This window comes from Balaenoptera acutorostrata, chromosome 9 (genome assembly GCF_949987535.1).
Source record: "Balaenoptera acutorostrata chromosome 9, mBalAcu1.1, whole genome shotgun sequence".
In the NCBI taxonomy this organism is placed as follows: Eukaryota; Metazoa; Chordata; class Mammalia; order Artiodactyla; family Balaenopteridae; genus Balaenoptera; species Balaenoptera acutorostrata.
The window spans coordinates 10,054,355-10,070,304 of record NC_080072.1 but is presented as its reverse complement, the minus strand read 5'-3'; the positions used below and the strand labels follow the sequence as shown (position 1 = coordinate 10,070,304).

The window sequence follows — 15,950 nt, the reverse complement described above, 5'->3', positions numbered from 1 at the left end:
CTTCCCTGGTGCTTTACCTACACCGTGAGGTGGGAATAATGGGCTGATTTAGAGATGAGGCCTCCAAGGACCAGAGGACAGGGTTTGGAGAATGGCGGAGCCAGCCCACAGGGACAGCCGCGTCTGCCGGGCCAGGACTGAAATCTCGGTCCCTCACTCATGTGGCTTGGTGGGGAGGGGATACCAATGGGGACCTCTCTCCATGGATGGGCCCCTCAAGGTCCTGATTGTGCAAGGCTCCCTGGGGCTCCCTTGCCAGTCTCCACCTCCTTCATTATGGATTTGGGGGTGGCAGCCTTGACTCTTAGCTGAGCCCTGGAGTCTGGGACCTTTCAGCCACCCTTCTCCCCCAGCCCAGAGATGAAGATCCCTGGGGACCGTTGCTCCTTTGCTCAGTGGCCCAGTGGAGTCAGGGGAGACGGCAGGGCTAGAACCTCCGAGCAAGGCCAGCTCCCACGGGATTAACAGGAGGCTGCATCCCACCCCGCGCAACTTCAAGGCTGACCCAGAGACATAGTAATGCAGCCTGCGGAGTTGGGTGTTGGGAACAAAATATGCATAGCCCACCCACCCATGGCAAGGGCAACGCATAGCTCATTGGGATGGCCCTCTAATGCTGGACTTTTTGGTACCCTGTAGGATGTGGCAGAAAGACCTGCTGGTGGGGGAGGCTTATAAAGAAGCCGGTTTCCCAGCCAGTAACTGCTAAAATAAATTCGTTTTTTTATGAATTTAACTGGGCAACTGCTAAAATAAATTCATTTTTAAATATCACACGGCGTAGGCGGTGTCTACTGTGTCCACAGGCAGGCCTGACCCGGGTGTGGGAGGGGGCAGAGCAGAGAATAACAATTGTCTTAAGGGAGGCTGCAGAGGGAGAAAAACCTCTGGGGTGTATCAGCTGGAAAAGAATAGGCGTCTCAGTGTGGCCCTCTCCCCCGCCCCCCGCCGCTCGGCCCGGCCCCTGCGGGGGGAAAACTGGTCAGCACACACAGCTGGGGCCTCCAGCAAAATCCCATTCTATATATCTAAGAGCAACAGCTCGGAGAGCGGCCCCTGGGGGACAAAACCTCATTGTGAGGCGCCCGCTGGCCTGGGCGCCCCCTCCCCCAACCCCAGAACTGTCGTGGCATTGACCCTCCTCGGCGGGCCACCGCAGGCCTGCTGACTGGGCCACATCTGGGGCTCAGGCCCTGGCCGTCCCTCCCCCGTGGCTGGCCGCTGGGGAGGGGGAGGGTGGCCTGGGAGGAAGCCGCTTTGCAGGCTCTCACCCCCACCCCTACCAGGCAGCCCAACTCGTACCCCACTCTCCTCTGGGGGGCCACTGGTGGGCAGAGTTGAAAGCTCTGGGCTGGCTAGGCTGGCATCTTGATCTGCCAGTGAGTCCTCCCACCCCCCCAAGGGCCTCAGTTTCAGTTTTGTCTTCTGTCAAACAGTTCTGGGGTGGGATGGGTTTTTCCAGCTCTAACCTGCTGTGTCTGAGGACCCAGGGAGGCTGTGAGCTGAGCCACTCTGTAGCGAGATGATTCGCTGGGTCCGGGATTCCAGAATTCTCTGCTTCCAAGGTTTCAGAGGTCTAGGATTCTGCAGTGTGAAGCTGCCACCATCCATTCATTCATCACATATTTATTGAGCACCTACTGTGCGCCAGGTAGTGTTCTTGGTGCTGAAGCTAGAGCAATCACCAAGCCAGAAAAATCCCTTACCCTCCTAGAGCTTCCATTCTTGAGCGAGGAGAAGGATAATAACAAAGAGTAGATACAACTCTTTTATGTGGGGAGAAAGAAAGGCCTAGGTAGGGGGAATTCCTTTCAATAGGATGGTCAGTGAGGTGATGAGTGAACTGAGACCTGACTACTACAAAGGAACCAGGCCTGTGGGATCAACATTGCAGACAGACGGAACAGCACGTTCCAAGGCCCTGCGGCAGGGAAGTCCCTGGTGGTCCAGTGATTAGGACTGTGTGCTTCCACTGTAGGGGGCACGGGTTCAATCCCTGGTCAGGGAAATAAGATCCTGCATGCTGTGTGGCAAAAAAAAAAAAAAAAAAAAAAAATCAAGGCCCCGCGGCAGGTGTGGGTCTGGCATATGTGAGTGATGGCAAGGAGGCCTTTTGGTGGCTGTGACTTAGTGAGCAATGGAGAGAAAAATATAGGAGCTGAGAGGTCAGTGGTACAGGCAGGGGCGGGTCATACAAGGCCTTGGAAACCAGGGCGGGAGTTTAGATATTGTTTTTTAAATGTTTATTGAAGTATAGTTGGTTTACAATGTTGTGTTAGTTTCTGCTGTACAGCAAAGTGAATCAGTTATACATATATAATGCCATTTGCAGCAACATGGATGGACCTAGATATTGTTTTGAGTGCAAAGGGAAACCACAGGTTTTAGCAAAGAAGTGAAATGATCTGATTTACATTTCAAAAAGAGTAATTTGGGAGGATGGTAGAGGAGATTGGGTGGAGAGAGAGGCTGTGCAGTTGGGCAGAAAAGAGATGAGGGGGCGCTCACAGGGGTGGAGGCAGAGGGACAAGGCTGGTGGATTCACTCAGGACCCTCCTGGATGATTGAGGAGGGAGTTTCCCAGGTCAGCCAGGATCTGGCACTGATGCTGCCTTTGATGCTAATTACTTGGAAACCCTTCGACCTGCACTGTTCAATACCGCAGCCACACATAGCTATTTAAATTTGAACTAATTAAAATTAACTAAAATTGGCAAGTCAGTTTCTCAGTCTCAACAGCCACATTTCAAGTACTCAGTAGCCACATGTGGCTGGCGGCCGGCGTTGACCATGCTGGACAACGCAGAGAGCATTTCCATCGTTACAGAAGGTTACACAGGACAGACTTCCTCAGACGGTACTGAACTTCACTGAGCCTCAGTTTCCTCATCTGTAAAATGCACATAATAGTTTCTCCTTTGTAGGGTACCTGAGAGGACAACGTGAGATAACCCCTGTAGAGCTCTCACTGTGGGCCTGGCACATAACAAATATTCGAGAAATGCAGGTTATTATTATTATTGCTGAGAGGGGGGTGGATAAAGGAGAGGAAACGGGGGATGTCTCTGAGGTTTGGTTCTGAAAATCTAAGATTCAGAAGCCAGCTATCTTCCCCTGCCCAAGGGGCAGCCGAGGACTGCGGGGGCCCTGCCCTCCCGGCATAGAGGCTGGGCCGCCCCTCGACCCCCAAGCTGGTTAGGACCCCGCGCCGAGCGCCCCCTGGAGGAGCCCCGCGCGTCCTGCCCGCCGCGGGGCTGCGGCGCGGGGATGGGGCGGGCCGGCAGGGGGCGCTGCGCGCGGCGGGCGGGCGGGGAGCGTGGGGCGGGCAGGGGCCGGGCCAGTGCCGCGCGGGGGGCGAGCGCGGCGGCGGGCCGGGCGGGACCGCAGCCGGAGCCTAGCCGGGACTGTCGCGCGGGCCGCGCCGGCGATGCCGCGCCCCCGGGCCGGGCTGTAGCGGGGCCGGGGTGGAGTGTACGCGGGGCAGGCCGGACATGGAGGTGGTGGACGAGACGGAGGCGCTGCAGCGCTTCTTCGAAGGTGAGGGACCGCGGGCCGGCGGGGGCGGCGACCCTCTTGCTCTGGGAACCCGCAGCCGATCTCCCCGGGGACTGGGACCCCCGACTGTGCTTTCATCAAGCTGGGACCCCCCCCACCCCCCGCCCAGAACGCCTCCTCTGGGCTGGGGCCCTCCTCTGTCTCCTGGAGGTTACTACCCACCTCCGCTGAAGTTGGGCTCCCCACTCCCCGTACCCCAACACACAACTTCCTTGGAGCTGTATCCCCTTCTCTGCTCGGTCCTCCTTCATGCCTTCCAGGACCTGCAGTCCCCCCTAAATTCTGACACCTCCCACCCCCAGCACACTTCCCGACGCCGGGACCCTCTACTGTGCTTCCCTGGGACCCCATCCAGGCTGGGGCCCCCAGCATGCCTTCTAGGATCTTCCATGCCTCATAGGCTGGCACCCCAGCATGCCTCCCAGAGACTGGGACCCCCGCCTAGACACCCAGGCACCTTGTGTGCCTTTCAGGTTGGCACCCTACCCCCAGCCTGACTCCTTCCCCCAGCGCCTCCCCACCAGTGCTTCCCTGAGACAGGGACCCCCTTCAAGACTGTCACCCACCTTCCACAAGGCTGCTCCCTCCCCCACGGCTGAACTTCCCCTTGAAGCAGCTATCTCTCCCCTACTTAGGGCTGGGAACCCCTCCCCAGCATTCCTCTGTGGGCTGGATTTCCCCACCTCCCACCCTGGAATACTCTCCTTGGTTCTGGAACCTTCTTGAAGTTGGCATCCCCCTGTTAGCCACCTCCGCACTCCGAGACCCTCCCAAAGCTGGGAACTGCATCCTGCCAGCTCTGTGTGGCTCCTCGGGGCTGTTTCGCTCACACCTGTCCCTGGAGCTATGCCTCTTCTGGCTGTGCCCCCATCCCAGGAGTGACCTCATCCCCTCACCTTGACCCTGATAGGACCCTCCCCAGGGCTGGGATCTACACACACCCTACAATATTTTCTTTTACCCTCTCCCTGCTCCTGGCCAGTGGTTTTGGGGGTCTGCTCCTACATCTCACCCACTCCCCTTTCCTGAGTAGTCTCTGCCCCTTGAGGCTGTCCCCCTCTTAGGTTCTGGGTTCAGGAGGGGTGAGACAGAGTGTGGGAGGGGGGTGCAGAGGTGCAGGCTGACATCTCCCAGCTTCTCAGACCCTCACTGGAACATCCAGCCAGACCCTCTGGGTGCTTTTGTGTCTCTCTCTGCCAACCTCGGTAGCCCAGCCTCTGCCCCCACCCTCCCCCTAGTCCCTAAGTCCATATCCTGCACCTCAGTGCCTTCAGAACCCAAAACTCAATGATCCAGAACCTTCCATCAGTGTGAACCTGCCCGTGGCGAGGCGCGGGTGGCCCACGGGGCACACCTTGCTGCAGCTGTTGGGCCACAGGGCAGGGAATTAGGGTCCAAGTTTCAAGCCCAGCGCCCAGAGCCCTTTGGAGTCCCATGAGGGAGCAAGGAAGGCCTTTCTTTGACTTAGTTTCTCCCTGTCTGTGACTGCCGGGGGGGTGGGAGCCTTTGTCCACTCTGCTTGCTGAACAGTCCAGGTAAGGGCATCCCCAAGCCTCAGGCCTCCCCACTCCAGGATTCTGGACACCCCCAGAATCCAAGAAATCAGGTTTGGACTAGATGAAGTGGTTGATCCTCAGGTAGTTGGGCCATTTGAGGTTCCTAGACATTTCCCCGTCAGTCCCAGGGGCTCTTGTTCTCCCCAGATCCTGTTCATCCTTTAAGAGCCTTGAAGGGCCTTATGGGGGCTGGGGGCTCTGGGGAGGTAGGAAGGGGACACTAGTCCTTGCTTGGGGGCCACTATTTTGGGGGTGCCCGGAGCCCGCCGGACATCCCAGATGACTCACGGGCCAGGCCCCCTTGCTTCCTGCAGAAATCCCTGTGCCTCCTCCCCCAGGACCCTGGGCCTGGGCAGAGGGGTGGACCTGGCTGGCCCAGGCTCCCTGTCTCCTGAGCCAAACTTTCCCTCCTGGCCGTGGGCGGGGGGGTGGGGGTGGGGCCTGACGCCACGGCTCAGCCATGCGGCCGGCCTGGCTGGCCTGGCGGGAGGCTGCGCTGCTCCCTCCAGAGAGATAAGAGCAGACTCAAGAATGTCTGTGGAGGGAGCCAGGGGCTGGAGAAGTGCTCCCAGAGCCTGAGATGGGGGGAAGGTGGGGCGGGCGCGGAGGGCTGGGGTCTCCGGGGCCACCTGGGGGGGAAGGCCTGGCCAGGAATCCGGTGGCCAGCGGCATGTGGGGGACGCAGTGGGGGTGTTAGGGCGCCCCTGGGCGGGGGCGCTGCTGAGTGTGCTCACGAGTGGAAGTGTGGAAGTGCAGCGGTGCTTTTGCGCACGTGGATGTATTTCCCGGGAGGAGGGAGGGGAAGCAATGCCTGCGTCGCACTTGGGGCTGGGGACACCTGAGCGCTCATCCTGGGTCCCGCTTGGCCTTGGTCACTCCCCAGGACAGTGGGTACGGCGGGCAGGGTCTGTGCTTTCAGCTCTGGACTTGGAGGTGGGAAAGGGCTTGGCTGAAGGGGGCAGCGCGTGCCCAGGCCCCTCGTGTGACATGGCCCACTCTCCAGGCACACCAAGCATATGCCCTGGGTCCTGCCTGGTCCTGTGTGGTGGGCCCGGCTGTACCCTGCCTCAGGGTGGTGGGCTGGAGGCTAAGGCGCTTTGGGCCTCAGGTGGGAGGCTGGGACAGGGCGGCCCCCTCGAGGCTGGTACAGCCGGGCCCCCGTGACTGCCCTGCTAATCCCCTAGAGGGAGGCTACGGCCGCCCAGATCGGCGGGCACAGGGCCTGCAGAGAGGGGACCCTCCGGGCAGGATGCACTGGCTCCCAGCAGGTAACCGGGGCACAGTGGCAGGTGTTCTCCTCATCACCTTGACCGGCTGGGACCTTGGACTCCCAGAGCCTGTCAGGGACAGGGCAAGGCAGCATCAGAGGATCCCCATAGGACTTTAGAGGTTCTGGTGCAGGCTCGGCCACTGAGAGCTGCGTGACCTTGTGCAGAGCTCTCGCCCTCGCTGGGCCCCTTTTCCTCACCTGCAAGACAGGAGTGGGTGGCAGAGCAGGTCCTGATGATGCCCTCGGCTGAGCCTCGTCCTCCAGCCCTGGGGAAGAGGGACGTTTTAGAAGGGGGAGGGTGCTGGCCCCTGGCTCCGGGGGCACACGGGGCATAAGTGAGCAGCGATCAGCGCTCAGGAAGCTGGTGGATGTGGAGGAAGCGACTGAGGGGAGCTGGGCTGGAAGGGCCACCGAGAGGTTGGGGGACCTCCCTTGGCCTCTAGAGCCCCGCCAGGGCTGGAGCTGGGAGCCGGGTTTTCACTCCTTCCATACCTGATGGGTGCCTTGGCCTGGTGACTTTATTTCTCTGGCCTCATGTCCCCTCCTGGGGTAGGCAGGTGGGCTGGACCAGAGCAGGGACTTCCAATGTGATTCTTTTTAGCCGCCAAGCAAAGACAAACTCCTGGCCTCCGAATAGGACATATACACTGGACACGGGGCGGATGGGCTCCTCACAGACCCCAGATGCCAGATCCTGGTTTGAAAGCCACCCTTCCCCAGCTCTGGGATGTGGGAGGGGAGGAGTGGCATTGGCCCCCTTTCCCAGGGCCCAAGACTGGGGCTCTGAGAGAAGGGAGTTAGCCAGCGTGAGCCAGGGCTGACACCCAGGGCTCAGCACACCCCTCTGCCACCAGGGCCTTGGGGGAGGGAGGGTGGCCTTCCTATGGGGACCAGCATCTCTGCCTCCAGAGGGCAAGAGGAGGCCCCAGGAGGAGACCACCTGCCCACCTGTGGGAGAGGACGCCCACGCTGGGCAGGAATCTGGGACTGAGGCGCAGTGTGTGATGGGGTGGCACTGTGCCTTGTGTCCGCCTGTCTGTCTGCCATGCGACCAGGGAGTAGGTGGATGGGGGAGACCGCCGGACCCCTGACTCTCAAGGAGATGAGATGGGGTGCCTCTCAGGTCCACCCAGAGCCCCCCCGGAGGACTCCTGTCCCAGCCCCACCTCCCAGGGTCCTGACTCCAGCTGGAGGAGAAGTGGTAGCCAGGGGTCTGACTCATCGCCCTGTCCCCAACACACAGCACAGGGCCACACGGGGTGGGAGGGGGGCAGGAAATGTTCCCAAGGAATGGAAGCAACAATGACTGTGTGAACAGAGGCGGGGTGGAGGGCGCACCCCAGGAAGCTGACTCTCTGTGAGGGCCTGGCTCGGTGCAGGGGAGCGGAGCCGGCTGCTTCCAACCTGCTGGCCTCAGGGCCTCTCCTGAGTCTGGGGGTCTGGGCAGAGTACCCCTGGGGGTCCTAGGCAAAGCCAAGCAGGGTGTCTGGGGGAAAGAGTGGCATCTCTGGGCAGAACGGCCTCCTCCTGGGGGCCTGGCCCCCACTCCCTGACTCCCAAGGGCCTACAGGACTGGGGGGCCCTGGCAGCAGAGGCCGCTGGGTAACAGCCTGGCAGGGCTGCTGATTGGCTGCTGCCCTTGGACTTTGCCCACTCGATAAGGACGGGGAGAAGAAATCATTAACTGAATTATTAACCAGGGATGGCCCCGCCCCACCCAGGCTGCCTGCCCTTTTTTCCCACCTTCTTTCTCCTCACGGCCCCCTCCTCTGGGCCTCAGTTTTCCTCACAGCCTGGGTGTGTGTATGGGGGGGCCTCCCCTCTCACCTCCATCTCCAGCCCCTGCTGCCACCGTGTTGGGCAGCCCCTCGGGTCTGTGTTGGTCATGTGCACTCCCTGGGGTGGGCTGAAGGTCTGTCCCTAGCTCTGCCGCTTACCCACGGTCCTTCTCCTGGGCCTATCACTGCACCTCTTTGTGCCTCCATTTTCCCATCTGTAGAATGGGAATACAGTTGCAGTAGGAGTACCTGCCTCTCAGGGTTTCCGTGGGGGTTAGGTAAAAGGGGCTTGAACAGGGCCTTGTGCAGTGCCTGGCACTGTTCCACTCTATGAATGTCAACCTGGATTGTGATTATTCTCCCCTGGGAGGCTTACAACAGGTATTATGCTCCCCACTTGGAGGATTTATTGGTTCATGGGTAGGTCGGTGCCCCCAAGCTTGGGCTGGGGCCTGTGGCTGGCGCTGTGTGCCTTGGGAAAGCCCCTCACCCTCTCTGGGCTACTTATCCCAGGGATGAGCACACTCTATACTCAGGAGCTCTGCTCCATGACAGGTCTGGCCCTGCCTGGTCCTGCTGCCTGCTCCAGCTGGGCCTGCCCCGCCCTCTACCCCAGAGACACGGAACTTGGGCCTTGGGCAGGTGGCGGAGTGGGGGTGGGGGGAAGGGGCTTGACTGTCCTTTGTCTTTGCCTGCCACACCCAGGCGGGAGGTTTTCGCATGTGGTGTCTCCCGGGAGTCCTGGGCCTCCGTGGAAGTGCAGGTGTCCCCTCACTTCCGAGAGGGGGCTGCTGAGGCAGGAGGGGAAGGCAATGGGTCAGGCTCACTCAGGGCGGCCACGGCAGAGCTGGGCTGGGATGCCGGGTCTCCTGACCCGTCACGGTTGGGTGCTAGCTTGGAGTGGGGCTGGAGGGAGCCTCTCCTCCTTGCGTGCTGAGGGTCCTCACCCACCGCTGATGGCTGCGCTGGGTGACTGCCGTCCAGCCCCTTGACCTCTCTGGGCCTCAGAGCCCTCACTCAGATGATCTAGGTTGTGTGACATAAGCAGTGAGACCCCAAGAGTGCCAAGGCCTGGAGTGGGAGGGAAGGAAGTTGGGTCCTGAGCCCCCACTGGCCTGGACTATGCACGGGGGGCTTCAGGGCTTCCTGGCCTCCCCCTGTCTCCAGACTGCATCAGTGCGAAAGTTTTCCCTCCATCTGACCTAGATCCCTCCAGCCCCACCAATGCACAACCGCAGCCTCTGTCTCTGTGAGGAGCTTGGGAATCCTCCCTCACTCCCCTCTTCATCATCTCAGTCCCCTGTGCTCTCTTCTCCCCCCATGGTTCTCCCTCCTAGGGTCTGTGGCCTTGGCGGGGGCTGGGGGGTGGGGGGGAGTCCCCATCCCCTGCTTTGCTAACTTGGAGGGGGCTGCCTTTGGTGGTGGAGTTTGGGGTCTGTGACACCGAGTTCGCTCAGCTGGACTGGCTCCACCTAGAGCTGATGGGGAGGTGTGTTGGCCTGGGCCTGCCATTGGGTCAGCAAGCATTGGTAGGCACAGGTGTAGAAGTCTGTGAGGTGTGCTGAGATGTGAACATGCCTCAGGGCCTTTGCAGTGCCTTCCCACTGCCTGGAATGCGCTTCCCAGATGTCCATGTGGCTCACCTCCTTCGTATCTTTGCTCAGTAAAGCCCTCCCTGCTACCCTGTTTAGAATTGCAACTCTTCCCCACCCTCCTAGCACCCCAACCCCTCTCCCTGCTTTATTGTCTCTGTAGAATTTGTCACCTTCTAAAATGCTGTGGATTTTACCCATCTAGCTTGTCATCTGACTCTGCATCCAGAATGTCAGCTCCATGTAGGCAGTAGGTTTTGTCTGTTTACTGCTTTATCTCCAGAGCCTAGAATTGTGCCTGATACATAGTAGATGCTCAGTAAATAATTGTGTGAATGAATGAATGAGCACACTTGGAGCATGCTGGTATGTGCACATGTGTGTGTCAGTGTGCGGGGGGTGTGCCTCTGTATATGTGTATGTTCGGATGTACACGATCATGTGCGTGCCAGTGGATACATGCCTGGGAGTGTGCCCTTGTGTATACACATGCCTGTGGGGCATGCTGGTGTATGAACACAGGTGGGCATGGGTAACCCTGGTAGAGACCTGCTCCCACCCCAAGCTGCAGGGTCTCTACTCTGCCTCTGTGGGGAGGGGCCTTCCCCAGCCTGCCTGGCCTGGTCCCTGTGGGAGAGGGCTGGGGCCCCCCAGAGCAAAGTGGAGATCCCTAGGGACCAATGTGGGTTCCCTAAGAAGAGGCCACAACTGCTGGGCCCGGCTCTGTTGGACCTGGCTTGGGAGCATCTTCGGGCTGTGAGTTCAGCCTTGTGTGGACCTGAGGACAGGGTGGCAGCTGTGTGGGGACTAGGGGAGGACATAGCTATAGCCCAGGGGTGGCTAAAGATTTCAGGTCCCCTGGAGGATCTGGGTCTCTGCAGACAGGAGGCAGAGCTCTACCGCATTTTTGGCAAGAAGTTGAGAGGGAACAAAGACAACCGTGGATCAGATTTAAGGACCTGATGGCAATGACTCCAGAGCTACATCCTTGTCATTCAGCCCCAAGCTAATTGGGGATTTGATGCAGAGATGCAAAGCGTAGCTTGCAGAATCAAGCATTTGGCCTGAAGGCATTTTGAGTGAGAAGGCTCTGGTCACAATTTGAAGCCTGAAGTAGTTGTCATGTTAATCATAGATCATATTAATAAAGATAGAAAGTCCAAACCAAGGGAGGTGAGAGCCCTCTGTGCCCTGTCCCAGTGTGAACTAGTTTGGTGCATGTTGATCAGCTCAGTCAATATTGGGAAATGAGCCACAGCACTGGGGGCCCTCTGTGACTGGGGTGATTGAGGAGGGACTGCCAGGGTAGGCAGGCAGTCACAGAAGGCTTACCCACTGGAGAGGGGATGGCTAGAGCCAAATCCTGGAGGCTGGACCGTGCCATGCGTGTGCCAGAATAACATCACGGCACAGGTTGTGCCTGGGCAGGAAAGGAGATGGGAGTCCCAAGAGAGACGGCAACAGAGCAATTTGAGGAATGGCCTTCTAGGGGCGAGGAGCTTTCCCACCACCTCACTGAAGACTCACGACCACCCCGTGATGCAGGGATCTCCTTCACTTGAGAGAGAAGGGAACTGAGGCACAGGGAGGTCAGGTCACTTGCCGAGGGTCACGCAGCAATGAAGGGGGACCCGCGTTAGCAACCAGGCCTCTGACCCCAGGGGTCCCTTAGGGCATTATGGGGATGCCAAGGTGGGCAGTCCCCTGACCACTGCTACCCTGGCCCAGCCATTGCCTGGAGGCAGGATGCCCCTCAGATTCAGATGCCTGGAGTGGACACTCAACAGCAGGGGGACAGACCTGTGTCCTGTTAGCCCCAGGTTCAGATCAGCTAGGCCTGGCCGGCATCCTTAGGCCATGGCCTGCCCTGCCCACGGCCACGTGGCCGACGGGATTTCCGCCATGTTTGGGGCATGAATTGACAAGTGCCCCATTGACGGTTGAGGGGGAGGGTGTGGGCAGGGCACAAGCCTCCCACTGTGCCGGGTCCCCACCCTCCCCCGTTCCCCGGGACAATGGCCGAGACTCAGCCAGTGGCCACAGCTGGTGAGGGGGGGGCATGAGCACGAGGGGGCGGGAAGGGAAGGGTCCAGGGTGGAGGACCACCTGGGCCCCCATCCGCCCTCATCCCGCACCTGGCTTGTGTCCCCTCGGTTCCTCTTCTGCCTAGCTGGGTGGCCCTAAAGGGAGGAGGAGAGAGGAGGGGAAGGGCTTCCTTCCCACAGCCCCGAGATTCCCGCCTGCCTGGGAAGAAGCAGTGTCTGGCTCCTGTTAAAAGCAGGTAATAAAGGGCCTAATTAATGAGGAGCAGCTGGGGTACATAGCTCAGCAGGGCAGGGGCGGTGCCTGGAGGGGCCCTGTCTAGCCCTGGACCCTGACCACGGCATGGCCTGGCGGAGGTGCCCAGACTCAGGCAGGCCTGGTCCCAGTGCCCCACTTGCCACTTTGCTCATTCATCCCATGAACATTTATCGTGTGCCTGCGGCATGCTTAGATGCTTACACCGCTGAGAGACAAAACGGGGCAGGACTCACAGCCCCGCTGCCACACCTCTAAGCTATGGGAAAGGCGTTTATCCTTTCTGAGCCGCAGTTTCCTCATCTGTGAAACAGGGAACAAGAAAACCACCTACCCCGTAGGGTTGTTATGGGAATTAAATATGAGCCATATAACGTGTGTGGCATGGGGCTGGGCAGAGTGACCGCTCGATGAGTGTGTGCTATGGGCAGCGGGTGGGCAGAGGACTGATTCTTCCCCCGAGGTGTGTGCTGGGCAGGAGAGCGAAGAGCCTGATGAGAAAGTAGAAAGGAGGCCGCTCAGGAGAATGGGAGAGTCAGACATGGTCTCTCGGAGGAACTTACATTTAAGCCAAAACCTAAAGAGTCACGAGGAATGGGAACAGCATGTGCAAAGGCCCTGATGTGCAAGGGGGTGTTTGTCCCAGGATGGAATGAGGCGGGGGCTGGACTGTGGAGAGTTGCAGGGAGGGGCACTGGGGCAGGAGCGGCCATGGGGGCAGGCAGGGGGTCGACCACGCCAGGCCTTGGACGGACGAGGGTTCTGGTTATCCCGAGCAATGGGAAGTTGAAGGGTCTGGGGAGAGGGAGGGCACGGATGCTGGTTTGTGACCTGGTGGTGCCACCTTCAGGCTGTGGGACCTTGGGCAGCCTCCCCACCTCGCAGGGAGGTCTTGAGGATCAGCATGAGACACTCTTAGCTTCCTGCCTGACGGGTATCTGCTGCTGCTCAACGGTGTTCCAGGATGTTCCGGGGTTCTTTGGGGAGCAGTGGGGGAGGGGGCCCTGCCTTTCTCCTGGGTTCCTGGGGGCTCTGCCCCAGCCTCAGGAGTCCCTGGGCCCCTGCAAGTCCCCACTCCCTCCTGTCCTGCTGGAACATTGGGTTAGAGATCTCCAGTGTGGTTCATGGGATAGGCGGGGGGCATCTCCTGGGTGGCTGGACCCTTTGGGACAGGCGGTGAGGACTCCCCGAGAAAGAGGAGGTGTGGGGTCAGTGTTCCTCAGGAGGCCCACCAACCCCCCAAACCTCATACTTCTCTCCCACCCATTGGCCCACCCCCACCCTGCCCCAGTGGCTCCCCCCTCCCTCCTCCATCCTCCCGTCCGCCCGGCCCCTGGCACCGAGGGTCTCTCCTCCCCCCAACCACATCTGGTTCTCGTTAGGGTCTCCCAAGATGCCTCTGTCTGAGGCACCCCCCATCCCGGGGGAGGTGGGCAGGAGGATTAGGGGTGATTAGGAGTGCTCCTGGCCAGGGGAGGAGGAGGAGGGGAGGAGGGGGCCTGGCCTGTTATAAATAGCAGCACCATGACTCTATCACCCCATCATTCACTGTGGATTCCAAGTTCAGTCTCAAAAACCTGCAGCTTCAGCAGCCAAGGTGGGAGTGACGCTCCAGTACCCCCTCCCTCCCCATCTCCTATGCCTGATCCTCCCTCAGGACCACCCCCTCCCCCCTCATCCAGTGGGGCAGCCCAGGATGACTGGGAAGCCTCAGCGACCACCAACTACACTTTCCCTCTTGGAGTCAGGCCCCTGCACTTGAGTTTGGCTTCTCCTTGCTGTGTTGCCTTGGGAAAGAGACTTGACTTCTCTGAACAAAGGGGATGATGCTAATAACAAACACCAAGTCCGCAGGGGCGACTGGGAGGTAAACCTGCAAAGCACTTCGGATAGCGCTGGGGCCCGGCACGCACTCAGTCAGTGTGAGCCACTGTCATCGTCACCATTATAGGTTGGGAGAATTATGTCACAGGAAGAGCCTGCAGGATGCCTTACATATAATAAACTCCTATGATTATTAATGTACTTGGCTCTGAAAGTGCCTGGCACACAGCAGGCGCTCAATAAATGGGACCTTCGGTTAACAGGGAAGGACGGGGTGGGGGTCCTAGAACCTTGGCATGCAGCCTGGTCATTCCCAGCTTGAGAAGCTCCCCTTGCCCTGGGCGGCCATTGGCGGTGCTTGGTGGGTGTCCCTTGTTCCTGGCTGGGTGAGTCCGGTGTGGGGGCCAGCAGGAGGGCCTGTCCCAGGCAGCGCGTGACTCCTAGGAGGGCTTAGCCACTCATTAATCACCTAAGCGGGGCTCAGCATTCTTGAAATGCCGGCCAGGGCCAGGGAGGGGCCTGGGCTGGGGGTTCCTGGGGACCCCAGGGCTCTGGGGAGTGGGGACAGCCACTCTGTTTGCTGAGCACCCACTGTGTTCCGGGCACTTTATATACCTTAACTTGTTTCATCCTCAGAACAACCCTGTAAAGTGTTAGCTGTTCATGTCCCCATTTTACTGAGGCGACTGAGGCTCAGAGAGGGTATGTGACCTGCCCAAGGTCACACAGCAGGGAGTAGGTGATCTAGGATTTATTACTGGACCTGAGCTCTGTTCCCAGGGTTCACCAGGGGAGGGGGCATGAGGCGCAGACCCCAGACTCAAGGCCTAGGGGCCTGTGGGAGGGGCGCCTCCTGCCTCAGTGGGGCCGGCCAGCCCAGGTCAGCAGTGTGGGTGGGGCCGTCCTCCATTATCGGAGTTGACGCATCTCCCACGTCAGCCCCCTTATCACCCAGCACTCCAGCTCCCCCTGCAAGGTGACCCCGGGAGGGGAAAGGCCAGCGCCTCCCCCTCTCCTTCGCTGCTGATGCCCAAGAGCACTTGGCTGCCTTCTCTGTGATTCCCTCCCGTTGGTGGGGCTGGGGCTCTCGGGGAGGGCCCAGGAGAGGTCAGGCAGAGGAGCAGCGCTCAGGCCACCATCGTTCCCCGCCGAACCTCTCTGGGGCTGTTTCCTCCTCTGGGCTCAGCCCTCGATACGGGGGTGATGGGCATACGCAGTGAGGGTGGGCTGGGCACCCCTGACTCCGACCCCTGCTCCCTCTCCACCTGCAGCTGGGGCCCGGGGTTCAGGAGTCTCCCCCAGCCCCATGGGCCCCCCAGGATGCGTGGTCCAGCCCAGCCAGGCCTCCTGCTCCCGGCTGCCCACAGCTGGGCCATCTGGAACCGCCTCCTGGAGGACAGGGCAGGACAGAGTCAGTGAGTCTGGGTCTGAGTCAGTGAGGGGGGTGGTATCCGCTGGGCACCCAGCTAAATAAAGCGCCTCGTTTGCTACTCACAGCACCCGTAAGACGGGGACACGGTTACCCCATTTTATAGACAAGACGAAGGGACTTGCTCATGTCATGAAGCTGGAAAGGAGAATGGAGGGGCAGGAAGCGGCCGGTCTGTCCAGACCTGCACTCTGGGCCCCGCCTCTCCCTGCAGAGCCCAGGTGGCCTTGTGGACTGAGGGCAGCATCACCAATACCTCCTGGAGGGGTGTCAGGTGGGGGACGATGAGGGATACACAGATGGGGAGGGCCCAGCCTGGGGAGAGTTGGCGGGCTGGGCCCAGAGGCCTAGGAGTCTCGGGGAGCCGATCTCTCCCCTCTCTCACGTCCACCCCTCCCCGACAGGCCACGACATCAACGGCGCCCTGGAGCCCTCCAACATAGACACCAGCATCCTGGAGGAGTACATCAGCAAGGAGGACGCCTCTGACCTGTGAGTGGCCCCGGCGGCACCCCAGCCCCTTTGGCCTCCACCTGGGAGCGGTGACGTGGCCCCGCCTCTGAAAGCTGCTCCTTTCCCAACCACTGAGCCTCCCTGCGGGTGGGAGCCCCGGGAGGGGCGGGGGGGTGGGGCCCGGCTGGCGCTGAG

The 15,950-nt window shown here is 60.1% G+C and overlaps 1 protein-coding gene across 8 annotated transcripts in view; it reads left to right on the top strand.

Moving 5' to 3' along the window:
- The first annotated feature begins 3,378 nt into the window (after nucleotides 1–3,378).
- Nucleotides 3,379–15,950, top strand: part of MYRF (myelin regulatory factor) — a 32,767-nt gene continuing 20,195 nt past the window's right edge. For all 8 annotated transcript variants that reach the window (XM_057552926.1, XM_057552924.1, XM_057552925.1 and 5 more), the window contains exons 1-2: nucleotides 3,379–3,537; nucleotides 15,707–15,794. In XM_057552926.1, coding sequence (XP_057408909.1) covers nucleotides 3,492–3,537; nucleotides 15,707–15,794 — 134 coding nt within the window. In that variant the 5' untranslated portion in view covers nucleotides 3,379–3,491. The remainder of the gene's footprint in view (nucleotides 3,538–15,706; nucleotides 15,795–15,950) is intronic.